The sequence below is a fragment of the Pristis pectinata genome, chromosome 27 (assembly GCF_009764475.1).
Source record: "Pristis pectinata isolate sPriPec2 chromosome 27, sPriPec2.1.pri, whole genome shotgun sequence".
Classification (NCBI taxonomy): Eukaryota; Metazoa; Chordata; class Chondrichthyes; order Rhinopristiformes; family Pristidae; genus Pristis; species Pristis pectinata.
Window position 1 is genome coordinate 16,687,197 of NC_067431.1, and position 14,438 is coordinate 16,701,634.

A 14,438-nucleotide genomic window follows, 5' to 3' on the forward strand; every position below is an offset into this window, starting at 1 on the left:
CATACTGTGAGACCTCTATCGACAGTGCCAGCTCCATATAGGGTACAGGTCTCCTGTTCTCCTTCAGGCTGCACCTGCCTCTGAGAGACCTGTGGGCCATGTCGATGTGCCCAAAAAAGAATGCTGCCTGATATGACAAAGCTTACTGTGTGAGACCTTGGAGCTTGGAACCTTGAGTAATTGGTCCCAGTTTAGGGCAAATCATCAAGAGTCTAAGCACCTTGCTCTCTGAAGGCACAAATTCTCAGCGGATTTCAGATTGACATACTATTTGCGCTCTGAGGCTTCACTATGTGGCCATTCTCAGAGTGTAGAAACATGCTCAGCTCAATTGTAGACCCAAAGTTATAAACTGAAGCTTCTAGTTCTGATGAATGGTCTTCAGCCTGAAACATTAACTCTGTTTTACTTTCCACAGATGCTGCTGGAACTGTGGGGTGTTTCCAGCATTTTCTGTTTTTATTCCAGGTGTAAGCCCAGTCACAGCCCTCCTACTCCACCTCCTATTCATCACTCTGACAATTGCAATGTTAATACTAGGCAAGCTTTGAGACTGATGATTTGTGTTGTAGTTTATGAGCTAGATTAAACAGGTAAATCTGTACCTCACCCACTTCCAAAAGGAATAAGAAGCATAAATGATTCACTATACAGACATGACTAGGAGCAAAACCTGTGTGTACCTGTAACTGTTGACCTTGTTCCCAGGGAAATGAAAGGGATGCTGTAAGTGATCACAACACCTCTGCACTGATTCCCTCCCAGTGTGTTTTTCATATGCACTTGCAGAGGCATCTGGGGAATGTGTTATCTGGCTGCTTTTCTTGTAGTCATCTGAATTCGGACCACTCAAAATACTGTCAGGAACATTTTGGATCCTAAATCTGGGTTTAATCAGTTCCTATCAGAGGAAGCAGATTCAGTCCAAAGAGGATTAGACCCGCCGTATTTTACAGATGTGGGTAGCCGCTGGTCTCGCTTTCCTCTACGGCTGGGGGATAATTGTCAGGACATATTCCCATCCCATCCGCAGAGTGAGACCATCTCAGAGGAGGGTGCTGCTAAATAGGATTAATATAGAGAGGTGTCGGGTGGTCGGCATCAAGTTTCACTGCTGTTTGACTTTAAAGAGGGAGATGCACTCTGTCCTACAACCTATTATCAGGCAGCATCTGCAGGTGATGGGAGGAAGTCGATGAGCAATTCACCTGCGAGGAAACTCTCTCTCTCTTATTTCTTCTTCTCTCGGGCTGTGTGCCTTCCTCTTTCCTCTCCCGTGTTGGTTTCAGAATGCCAGGCACATCCAGGATTGGGGAATGTCATCACCGAGCGAAAAGCGGGTGATAGCGGACCGGCCACTCGTTTGGGGGGTGGGGTGGAGATCTGGTGGCCGGAGCACGCTTTACACCCGATAATAAAAATTAAACTCCCACGTCCGTCACCTTGCATTGGGGGGAAAGAAACAAATCCCTTGCAATGCGCGTCACGCTCGGTGTAATGGTGCCAGACGGAGCCAGGGGCAGGCGAACAGCGATTAATGAAAATGGTGTAACGTCAAAGGCTCGGAGACGTCATTGCAGCCGGCTGTCATCTTATCCAAGGATCCAGGCTGTGTTGCTATTCTCAGCCGAGTTGCACTCGACAGATTATCTCGGTGGCTATTTCTGATCTCCTTGGCCTGGTTAGCAGTGTGTCCTGCCTGTGTAGGTATCAAAGAGAAGCCAGTGGCTTTTCATAACCAGTGTGATGGTTCCGTGCATATGTGCCACGTTTAGTTCCAGCGAGATACGGTCAAGTAGTCCTGGGAGCTTGTGACTGAAGCAGTCTGACCTCCGTCCAATATCTACCCGGTTGCCTCATAACATTTGACTTTCCAGACCTTCCGCCGTCTACCATTAAGTAGTTTAAAATAAAAGCACTTTTCTTCTTATCGCGAATGATCAGAATGTAGAACTCGTTACCCGGAGCAAGGGTTGAGGCGAATGGCATAGATGCAATGAAAGGGAAGCCACAAAAACACACAAGAGGGAAGGAAATGGAGGTATATGTTGATACGGTGAAATGGGATAAGGTGCGAGGAGGCATGTGAAGAATGAACACCGGCATAGGTACATATTTTTACAGGGGTGTGTGTATTAACAGAAGAATCTCCTAACCAGGATTAATTCAATTTGTTAAAGGTGGCAGATTTAGGATGTCGCCTCTTTTGTGAATGGGAAAGGACAGTAACCAGGGCATAGAACGTCAGGATTAATGGGAGAGTCCCTTCTGGGACCAGGACTGAGCAAAATAAGAAGGGACAACGGGAAAACTGGTGGTGAACATTACCCGGGTGATTGTATGGACAGTAGGAATCGAGAACGATCGCCAGGACTTATTATTCAAAGAGGAGTGGGACTAAAGAAACATAGCAGAAAATGCTGGGAATACTCAGCAGATTGGGCAATGTCTGTGGGAAGAGAGAAACAAAGTTAATCTTTCGGTTCAGTGATCCTTCATCAGAAGTGGAAAAGTGAGATTGCTGAGAGGTGGGGGAGCGAACACAGGGAATGTTTGTGGAAAGTGGGGACCAAGGTTGTCAAGATGATGCAGTGCTTCGGGGCTGTCTGGTTAATAGATGAGAGGGCAAGCAGAGCGAAAAAAAAAGCCAAAAGAACAGACTGGAACCTTGAGAGGCAGAACAGGGCAGTCCCTGGCGACCTGAAATAAAAAGGAATGCTGGAAATACTCAGCAGAACAGACAGCATCTGTGGAGAGAGAAAAACTGAGTTCAGGTGGATGGCCTACTGATTTCCAGCAACTGCTTTGCCCTCCCCTCTCACAGCTGCAGTCTTCTCTGCCCCTCATTCTTTCTCCAGCTGTCCTCGTCCATTTGACTGAAAAAATATATCCATGCTAAGGGTAGCCAACACACTATGATGTTGGGAAAAGAATTGAATGGGTGCTCCCTGACTTGAACATGACATGTCATCTGAAGGACAGCACAATGCACCCTCTGTACTGGAAGTCTGACACTGCAGCTCTCCCTGAGTATTGGCCCTCTAGTCAGAAGTGTCAGCCTTGATTTTATGCTCAGGATTCTGTAGTGGGATTTGAACTCAAGCTTCAACTCAGAGGATTGTATGCTTGTTATTACTTACACTGTATGTTCATATTGTCAGTGACGCTTCTGGCAATAGACTTCAAGAATATCCCTGTATTTTTAACTATAAAAGGTGCTTCAATGTGAAGTGCTTGAGTCAACTCTCACAAAATAAAAGCCTGTTGTTTTATCAGTGAACTTCACAGTAATGTTTTAACCTGTGATAAACTGCATTTGATGGCTTTCCGTGACATGTAAAAGGGCTGAGATGTCGGGGTGTTTTGGAAGGCCAACTGCAATTAAAGAGATTGTTTGAAAGGTGAGCAATTGCAGCAAATCACTTTCACACAGCTCGTGTACGCTGGATAGAGCTTCCAATAACAGGCTGCAAATTTACTATTTGCCAGAAACCAATTGTAAGGCAGACAGAGAAGCAATCAAACAGAGAGAAAGAGGAAAAGTTCAGTTTTTTATCTCCTTTAGAGAGCTTCACAAATTGGCCCCAGGGGCGTAGAGATGCAAGGTCTATCACCAGTTTATTGACTGAATTGTCAGCAGGGAAAATCACACTTGGCCCAAAACATTTAACTCAATGGAAATAATCAGCAGGTCAGTAAAACAGAAGTGGGCAAAAGTAAAAAAAACTGCATTCATTGAAATTTTAAAATAAAAGCAGAAATTTCTGGAATATTCGAGAGATCAGGCAACATCTATGGGGACTAAACAAATTGAATGTTTCAGGTTGATGACTTTTCCTCAGAACTTCTGGACTTCCAACAATGCAGCACCCCTTCACTACTGGCCCTCTAACCACACAGTGCTCCCTTGGTGAGAAAGCATCAACCTTGATTTTATGCTCAGGCCTCAGGAGAAGGATTTAAACCCACAAACTTCCACTTCAATCCTTTGAATGCTAATCGCTGTCTAGTTTTGGAAATTCAATTACGTTTCATTGGTTCTGATGAAAGGACATTGTCCTGAAACATTAACTGTGTTCTCTCTCCACCCACAGGTATGATCTGCTGAGCAGTTCCACCTTTTCATGTTTTTATTTCAGATTTCTAGCATCTGGAGGGTGTTGTAAACATAATGGAATTTACTTTTTGTTGGGTAATTCATTCCAAATCATTCCACTGCTGGTGACTACCCATAAAGAGCAGTAGTTTGCTCCCCTTCCTATAGATTTTGAGACATAGCCCTGGTTTGACATGACACCATTATATCTGTTTCTGCATGGAGCTATGACCTCTATGGCTGACCAGCTGTCCACATAGATGCCTGTAACTGAAAACAAAGATTAGGGTCACCCTAATCAAGGGACATAGATAAGCTTAAACTGATATCATGCCGCAGAGGTACAGCTACATGTTCAAGTTATGTTTCTGTCTTCTGAAACTCTTTGGCTCCCAGGTTAGTGAAGGTCTCAGCAGAACTTTCATAGTCCTGATCAGTTCACAAATGAAAACGTACGTTGTCAATCTCTGCTGGAAACCTATACACTGACTCAGGATTTATCGGGCTTGGATCAGGAATGGGCCAGTTTGAACTAAGACCAGGTTAATTGGGTTTGGAACAGGAATTGCCTGGAGTCGGTCAACCCTATTGCAGTTACTCTCAGCTCCCATGGTTCAGATGGGGATAATTTGGCCAGAGTCCTTGTACCTGATCTCCAAGCAAATTGTTCCTCCTGCTTTGTGCACATTTGCTGTGTGGGGAGAGAATTGGGCTTGGTCATGATGTTCATGTGGTCGAACAATGTTTCAGAACCTTCTGTTTAGAGAATGGCCACAGGGCCTGGCAATCTCCAGAGTTTATTTTATTCAGGAGAGGGCACTGGGGATTGTAGGCTTACACCACAGGTGGTTTGGTTACAGAAGGATTAGTATTTCCTGGGTTTAGTTAATGGAATAAAATGCCAGTGCAGAAAGTTATCAGATGGAATTAAAGGGAATAGAAGCAGGAATAATCAGGCCCATTCATAGAACAAATTCAAGAGGAATTTCAGCATTTGCTCAGCTTTGGTTCACAGGGCATTGATCCCAGTTCCTAGAATTACAGGTTATTTCAAAAATTAAAATTCAGCATTGATAAACCAGCTCAGAGCCTTAGAACTTGGTTGGTCAGAATGAATGGTGCAAGGCTAAATTCACAACTCACCGGATCCATTTGTTCAAATCACGTGCAGCACTTTCAGTAAACAAGCTGTACCAACAACAGAATAGCCCAGCACAGCTCACTCTCACCTCTTAGCCTGAAGGTCATGTGCTCTCATCCCACTCGAGTTCAGAACACAGAGTCTCAGAGTTGTTATGAGGTAATGCTACAAAGGCAGTGCTTCTCTGTCAAGGGACTGAGAGACCAGCGCACTGTGGTGGACCAATACTGAGGCAGTGCTGTACTGTTAGAGGAGGGATGGTGAGGCAGTGCTGCACTCTCACAGGAGGGGTGGTGAGGCAGTGCTGTACTGTTAGAGGAGGGGCGGTGAGGCAGTCAGAGGTGTTGCCTTTTAAATAATGTAGTAAATCAAAAATTCATCTCCCTTTTTAGGTGGATGTAAGAGATCACATTGAACTTTCAAGAAGTGCAGCATTCTTGCCCATCGTTCTTCCCACAACCAATATCAGGTTGTTCGTTGATTCTCACAGCAGATAAAGTAGCAACAAAATCTAGTTACAGGACTTCAAAAGTAATTTGTATGGATATTTCTCCCAAACTTGATTACTTGTAACTGTTTTACATTAGGATTCTTGTTCTTCTGAGGGTGTCCCTCAGGATCAAGGGTGACTTGCTTCCGCTTTGTTTTAGTGAGTTCTGAAGAGGTTAATGTGGCCACTGTGGAAACCACAGATGCTTCCACAGATAGGGCAGGAAGTGTCTGACGGGGTGCCTGGTGGGTAGTTTGTGACACCATGTGCACCTTCTGCCACTAACACAGGGGCGGTGTGTGCTCCCTGTGCAGGGCCATGCAGGTTCTGAATACCATCCTAAATGCTTCTCCTCCATTTTGAGCAGTGATGGGCCAGAAATTCCTAGGAGTCAGTGGGGACGTCATATGTTTTGAAGGAAGCGTTGAGCACATCCTAGGATCCTTCCTTCTGTCTATGTGGTAATCTGTTCCCTTGAGAGAACTCAGAATACCAGGTTTCAGGAGTCTGGTGTTGGCCATGCAGATGACAACAACATCATTGACCAAGTCCAACTTGGGCCTCAATGTTGGTCAAGTTGGCCTAGGAGAGGACATTGATGTTGGTTTGCTTATCATTCCAGTGCGATGGTATTTTCAAGTGCCTTGAGGTGCCAGCTTTATGTAGTCCAGGTCACAGAAACATATAAGAGGCCAGGGAATATTGGATGGTGACATACAGTGTAGGTTTACACACTAGCAATGGTTGCTTGGTCAAGATATGAATCCTGCCACGCATGCATTTCATCAACCCTCATTTCACCAGGGAACCCATACCCCAGGAAATGGTGGTACTTGTTGGGCCAGCAACCCAAGGAGAATCAGTCCAAGTGGTACCTATATCCCGGGGAGACTTGGTATACACAAGCTTGGGTAAGGGAAGGAGGGAACTTCCTTTTAATAAAAACTAAATGTTCAGCACCCATCAGGTTAGTAAGTACCCATGTCAGAACATGTTTAATTGGCTTTCTTTTGTTATGTGTAAGGATCTGAGGACATTGAGTGCTGGGATTACTAGCATTAGTGTTTACTCCAACTGTGATTTAAGGTGTTTGTTCCACCCTTGTGTTTTTCACTTCTAATTAATTCAAAGCCCAAATGGACTCCCATCTGTGAGACTATTATTTCTCATAACCTTTAAGATCTCCAATTTAATCTTTTTTCTCCTGCTTTTGTTTTACAGAATTCTAAAACCAGCCAGGGGCTTGTGGGACTTCGGAATCTGGGCAACACTGTAAGTTTTATTTTCAGTAGAAAACAGACTAACTTGATTCTGGGTAATCTCCAGAAATTGGCACTTACTTAAGAATGTGTTTTGCAGTTATTTGTATTGGTTTAAAGGGGGGGCTGTGCTGGATAACATGGGGTGTAGGCTAAAGGTTAATTTTTGGAAACTCCAGGCCAGTCTTAGAGAATTGGCACTGTTAGAGAGACTCCTCAGTGTAATAACTTTTTAGTTAAATGCCTATAATGAAGCAATCCACTGGACATGATGATCCAAGCTTTTGTGAGATTCATTTCTGTTTCCCAGTAGGTTTGATTCCCAAGTACACTGCTTCTAACATGCTCTCAAATCGGCCAAACATCATATCTGTCAAACCAATGTTGTGCTAGTCTTGGGAGTATTTAATGGGAAAGTGTAAATGAAGCTTTATTTTGTATCCAACCTGTGGTGTAACTGCCCCACTAGTGTTTGATGAGAAGCTGAGCTCGCTGTTAGTTGTTACAGCTGTACATTGAGAGCTCAGAATTTATTTCTGTTAAACAAAGGTTCCTTTTGCGATTCTCTTTCAAATCTGCAGGATTTCATGGACATGTAAACAGGGAAATAGTTAGGGTCTGTATGTCATTTTCATTGTGAAGACGGCAGGATTCAGATCATGGGTTGACTGCTCAAACCTTCCCCAAATAGGCAAGAGTGAGAACAGGCACCACGGGTGGAGGCAGAATTTCCCAGGCAAACTTGGATTTCATTCAATGTGCACACAGTTTCCAGTTCTGGTCATTGATGCAATTGGGAGCAAGAGTTTTGGCTGATTTTATTCCCCCCACCCCATAGCCTGTGGGCATTGAAGATCATTGTAACATTGTTATACTCTTTCCAGCCGACACCAACTAACAGAGTGGGCATCAATGGCTGGGATTTCTTTAAAGTGACCCTGAGTAACATATTTGCTATTTGATACATTCAAGGGTTATGAATTTGGTTGTAAAGTGGTGGAGTGGATAGGGTATTCTCATTCCTGTGTCATCAGGTGGACAAGGTGAGACAGCAGGAAATAGGGAAAGTTTGAAACAGCTTGTGAATCAAACCCAAAACAGCCCTTGTTGATTAAACACTGGTTGAGTGTTTCCATGTTGTGGAAATGGTGGTGCAGGATTTGCAGGCACCCAACTGAATCCAAGACACCTGCTTTTGCCTCTGTTGTATAAACGAGCTAAGGTTGCTAATTCAAACTATGTTTAACACAGCTCTTAAAAGCACAAACTCAGCTAGAGGTTGTGGGGGGGTGGGGTGGTGGTGGTGGTGGGGCGGTGGTGGTGGTGGGGCTTAGTGAACTGTAATGAAAGAAAGTAAATCAAGAGGAAACTGCCATTGGCTCTTGGGGTGGTGGAGGGAGGGGTGACCTGCCTCTCGGTGTCATTATCCTTTCTCACATTTGATGCCAGCATGTCTCTCCCTTGATCTGAAGCAAATTTAACTCCTTTGAGAGATTTTTTTTGGCAAACTCAACCCTTACAGATGTAAGTATTCTGCTGAATATTGATCTGGCATTCAGAGACGTGCTGCAGTCTCCATTCACTGGGGCTGTTTGGTGTTCAAACCCAAGGTCTTCTGATTGAGACAGTGTTTCTGTCACAGTGTCGGAGGCTGGTGCCATAGGGCAGGAAATCAGATTGATGAGCAGGAGAAGGGAAGAAAACAGGAAGACAGAGTGCATGATATAGAAATGCTCTGAATATCCTGGAATTTGTTGCATTAGGTTTATCTTTCTGTTCCACCTCTTGAGTGTAGTTATCACTTAGTAACTGCAGCCCATCTTTTGTTTCTCTTGCTGTTAAGAGTTAAGCAAGTCATTGGTGCCAGTGTCTCCGCAGAATGCAAAGTTGTCCTACCCTTGGGATCCATAGCAGTGCCTCAGTGAGTGCAAGTTATTGTTTTGCAGAATGGCCCAGAGCTATTCCACCTGTTCTTGCTTCCGATGTGCCTGGTCGTTTGCATTCCTTTTCCCGCCTCCACTTTTGCTGCAGTGCTTCATGAACTCTATCTTGCAATGTCTGAGCAACACCCGGGAGCTGCGAGACTATTGTATTCAGAACACCTACCGGCGAGAGCTCAACAACCGGAGTCGCACTAACACAGCACTCATGGAAGGTAAGCATTCCTGATGAATGTTGTCTGAGAGCAATGGGAATGCCCTTAAACCTCTGCTTCCCCAGTTGGAGATCCCATAATTGCCACCTGACCTGCTGTGTTTTACCAGCATGTTCTGTTTTTATGCCACAAATACAATGAAGTATTGCAAAATGTGTTGCAGTTCTAAACCCAGCCCCTGGGTTTCTTGAATACTGCACCCCAGTTATACCGTTGTAATTACTGCCTATCGACCATAACTGTGAAGATACCTCTTGAAGCATATTTACTTCCAAAATTTTACCATCTAGCAGCTTATGGCAAAAGAAAGTTAGCCCACTAGATGCAAATCACCATGATTTGCACCATTGGCTTTGAAAAAATGACAGCTGACACTCAACCTTTTGAGTTTCATATACGCGTTGAATTTTGAAGGTCCCAGATGCTGCGATGCCCTTGTCATGCTGTTATCACCGTCCACTTCCAGGGGGTTATAGCACAGAAAACATTTTTGGACAGAAAGCTGGACAAGGAGGAGAAGATGAAATGAGATGGGGCTGGTGTGGGGAAGGTTAGCAGAGGCTGTGGATTAATCCTCTGACACTGATTTTCACAGTGACTGGACTACCTCTGGCAATATGTACTGAGATAAAAGGGACAGAAGAAGGAAGGAAACAGTATTAAATAGTTATTTAAAATTAATATTTCAGGCTCATCTTGCTTTTGGCTTCCTGGGAATGACTCCATTTGCCCTCCTCTAAATCCTCACTTGCAAGGTCCAACCCCCTTCAATGTCTGTAGGCTAGATTTCCTCATGAGTGGGGTAATTACCAGGAAATATACCATTAATAATCTGACCCAAAAAATCACCTTTCCGTTGGGCAGGAGTTTTGTTTAGCTTTGATTCTTTTGTTTTGTCTTTTGAAAATGACTGGGATTGTTCATCTTGGAGCAGAGAAGGTTTAATGGGAGATACAAACTTAGGAGTTCTGACAGAGTGTTAGAGTAACACAGCACAGAAGCAGGTCCATCAGCCCACCGAGCCCAGGCTGTCCATCAAACTTCCCATTACAACAATCCTACACTAACCCCATTTATGCTCCGCACACACCCTACGACACTCCCTGCTTCAACCACTTACCTGTACACTGGAGACAATTTACATTGGGCATTTAAATGACCAACCCTCACACCTTCAGGATGTGGGGTGGAAGCTGGAGCACACAGTCACAGGAAGAACGTGCAAACTTGGCACAGACAGCATTGGAGATCAGGAGTGAACCCAGATCATTGGAACTGTGAGCCAACAGTTCAACTAGCTGTACCACTTTGCAACCCAAAGTAAATGAGGAGAAAGTGTTTCCAAGACAAAAGGGTCAATAACCAGAGGGAACAAATTTAAGTCATCAGGAAAGGGACTGGAGGCACCATGATGGCTCATTAAGTTGTAACTTGAAATGCACTGCCTGTAGGGATGGTTGAAAAGATAATGTTTTCATTATCATGGCTCTAGGGAAAAAGCAGGATAGTGAAGCTATTGGAAGGCTCTTTCATGGGATTGGTGCAGGCCTTATGAGCCGAAGCTTCTCATTCTATATACAGTAATTCCATGAACACATGTAGAATAAGTTGAGTGTATGTCACTACACTGACCAATCTCACCAAATCTCATTGCTCTCTGTTCTCTCTTGCAGAATTTGCAAAGCTGCTCCAGGCTCTTTGGACATCCCCCAGCAACGACCCCATCAGTCCTTCTGAATTCAAAACACAAATCCAGAAATACGCCCCACGATTTGTGGGTTATAAGTAAGTGATGTTCAGAATATAAACAATAGGACTGAAACCAGCCACTACAATTTTCTTCCTTGTACTGAACTCCTCTAAGTCTTGGTGGTAGTGAAATGTGTTGTAAAAATGCAAGTTTGTCCATCATTCCTCACTAGATCTGACCTGTAAATTTTTAACTCACTCAGTCAACAGGACGCCCAGGAATTTCTCCGTTTCCTGCTAGACGGGCTTCACAATGAAGTGAACCGAGTGTCAGTGCGATCCAAAGCTATGGTGGAGGACTTGGACCATCTGAAGTAGGTGGCCGTGTGATTAAAGCCTTTTTGGATTACTATGCCAAGTCACCTGCTCACAAATTACTTCAAGTAACTTGAACCCCAGTGTGGCTGGTTGAGTCAAGTTGTTGAGTTCCATTCCCCATGATGCTGTTCACAGTCTTTCAGCTTCACTTTGTGGGTGGGTAGTCTTTTTTATTCCCTCCTGAGATCCTAACAAGCCATTTAGCTCAACTGTCCTCTACATGGGCCTCCTTACACATTCATTCAACTTGACTTCTCTAAGTTTCTTTCCAGCCACTTCTTCCTCATGTTTATCTAGCGTCAGTTATTTGTCCCAATTACTCCATGTCATAATGATTTCCAGTAAGTCTATAATCCATTCCATCCCTGTACCCCCTCAGGTTTCTCCCAACTTTTTCCCTTTTTTTTATTTCCCCAGTGTAGTCAATGCACTCTCAATCTTCTCTTGGCAGTCTTCACAGTTGAATGTATTTTTCATTCAGTTGCAGAAAGGCTGTTAAAATGTGCTTCTGTCCCTTGGTTCTCTGATGTTATTGAAAAGCTTCAGAAATCTCCCGTATTTTAGTAGTGTGAATAACAATACCACCCAAATCTAACTCCCTTGCACTGCCATCTGATGTTGCTGCTGTCTCATTTTGTGTGGGCTCATGTAAACTGACAAGTTTTTCAAAAATTTGTTAACATTTATAATTAACTTAAAATTTGGGACATCAGGTACACCATGTTTATTATTATATATAATTTAGTGTTGTTCTATGTTGAAAACTGTTGCTACCTAATGGAAGTACCCAGTTTAAACATTGCTGTTCCCCTCTAGTGATGATGAAAAAGGTAGAAGAATGTGGAAGAAATACCTCGAGAGAGAAGACAGTAGGATTGTAGGTGAGTTCAGAACATACAGGCTTACACATGCACTTGGTCAAGTTGATATATCCAATTATATGGATGAGAAAAATATGTGCGTTTGTTCAGATTATGAAAATAGAGAGATGGCACAGCGGAGGGATTCAGATTTTTTTTCTTACTTAAGTATCGACTTGGCTGATTTCTGTTTTTCAGATCATTTTGTGGGCCAATTAAAAAGCTCTCTAACCTGCAGTGAGTGCGGCTACTGTTCCACAGTCTTTGACCCCTTCTGGGACCTGTCACTACCCATCTCAAAGGTGAGAACCTAGAGTTCAATTCCAGGCCACAAATTCACAGCAAGATGGAAAATTCTCTCATATTCTACATTTACCCCAATACTGTTTCTCTGCAGATTTAAACCTCCCCAAAAGTTACTGGGATTTTTACAGGATTCAGTTACATCAGGTTCAAATTCAGGTTTCTAGATGTGACAAACTCTTACACTAGGGAAAGTGGGGATACAAAGAAGGTCACACTGTCTGGCAACAGCAAGGGCTTACTCTCCATCAGATATTCAGATGCAATCTGACCATAGTGGGGGCATCTTTGTCAATAGCCAACAGATCCTGGGTTAAAGCCCCTCATGACTTTTAACAGCTTATTTTGGTGATTGCATAAAATCACGTTGTAGCATTTGTACTGATATTTTATCATTATCAACAGTTTATAGAACATGGTCTGAGTCACTTATTAATCCCCAATTTTTGATGGTTTTGCAGAAAGGCTATGGTGAAGTTTCGTTGATGGATTGTATACGATTGTTCACCAAAGAGGATGTTCTGGATGGAGATGAAAAACCAGTAAGTTGATCTTTGATATTCTGGTTACTTGGAGTTCATTACTGTGTGTGAGATTTGTTAGGAAGTAAAGATAGCCGTTTATTATCTGTCTTAAACTCCATTTCATCTCTATAAAGGAAAAAAATTCCAAAATAAGAAGCTATTCTGAAACATAAATTTGTAGAACACAGAATGGGAAAATCTGTTCTACCCACAAACCACAGCTTCTGGTGTCAGAGTAATCAGAACTATTCTCTGAGGAATAGTTCACAGCAGCTGGAATACATTGATACAATCCTAAAAGAAATACAAGAAATAAAATCAAGCAGAAGCCAAAAGAATTCCTCAGTGTGTTCACCATTCAGTAAGATCATGAACTCTCCTACTCCACCACGACCATTGATTCACTTAGTGTACAAATACTTGTCTCAATATACTCATATCACCAAAGCCCTGTAGAGCTGAAACAAGAGTTCCTTATTCTTGTACTCCAAGCCCCTTGCCATGTACATGTCTGTGTATCTGTCTCTGCATTTTTATTTTCATGTAGCAGTATTCCCACATCCTTCTCTACACCAACATGTTAAAATTTCTTATCATAAAAAAGCATCTGCTTCTATATATTTCCTAGCAAAATTAATAAGCTTTCCACCTGGTACTGAATTTTCTCCCCTTCTTTCCTGAGAAAATTGGGGTATGGCTGTCACCATCTACTCATTACTGAGCAAAATGTGTATAAATGAAAGTTCTACCCTAAGGGCATCATCAGATTTGTACAAATCCTTCTCACCCTTGCCATCATGTGTCATGGAACAATGACCAATCATGACTAGCCCCTTTGCCTCTCCCTAACTACTGTTTCTCATTGCCCTTTCTGGCAGATCAAATAACTCGATTTAATGATACTCAGGCTTAGAGGGGTCAATTATGAGGTCTGGTTTATATTTCCTGAATATGGAAGGTTAATTGATGTGATCAAAATTTTTAAATGTCAGACGGTGTTGATGAGGTAGATAGAAAGAAAATATCTCTTTGGTAGGAGAGCACAGAACAATGGAAAAGCACATTGAAATTAAAACCAGGCCATTCAAGAGTGAAATCAGCTAACATTTTTTTTCACACAAAAGCTAGTGGAAATTGGTACTTTTTCCACTACAAAGTCCATGGATGTAGGGACACTTGGTACTTCCAAGACAGAAATTGGTTGAATAAGATTAATGATGATCGTGGCGCAAAGGTGGCGAATGGACTTCAGTTACAGATTCCTACTTTGTTTTAAGTGAATCACAGGCTGCCTCCTCCCATATTCCTGGTTCTAACTCCAGTGCATTCTGTGTTCCAGACATGTTACAGATGCAAAGTCCGAAGAAAATGTACCAAGAAATTCACAATCCAGAAATTCCCGAAGATCCTTGTGCTTCGTATCCTTGTGATATATAAATTTCCATGATGTTCTTTCTGTATTCCAGTTGAAAAGTCCTCTGCACAGTGTTTAAATAAGCCACGGCTCATTTAGCGTGCCATATACTGAAATGTAGAACAGAGA

At 43.0% G+C, this 14,438-nt stretch overlaps 1 protein-coding gene across 9 annotated transcripts in view; it reads left to right on the plus strand.

Moving 5' to 3' along the window:
* Positions 1 to 14,438, plus strand: part of LOC127583662 (ubiquitin carboxyl-terminal hydrolase 2-like) — a 118,820-nt gene that overhangs the window by 97,914 nt on the left and 6,468 nt on the right. For all 9 annotated transcript variants that reach the window (XM_052039877.1, XM_052039873.1, XM_052039876.1 and 6 more), the window contains 8 exons: positions 6,949 to 6,999; positions 9,018 to 9,141; positions 10,815 to 10,926; positions 11,094 to 11,204; positions 12,025 to 12,089; positions 12,267 to 12,370; positions 12,833 to 12,913; positions 14,235 to 14,313. In XM_052039877.1, coding sequence (XP_051895837.1) covers positions 6,949 to 6,999; positions 9,018 to 9,141; positions 10,815 to 10,926; positions 11,094 to 11,204; positions 12,025 to 12,089; positions 12,267 to 12,370; positions 12,833 to 12,913; positions 14,235 to 14,313 — 727 coding nt within the window. The remainder of the gene's footprint in view (positions 1 to 6,948; positions 7,000 to 9,017; positions 9,142 to 10,814; positions 10,927 to 11,093; positions 11,205 to 12,024; positions 12,090 to 12,266; positions 12,371 to 12,832; positions 12,914 to 14,234; positions 14,314 to 14,438) is intronic.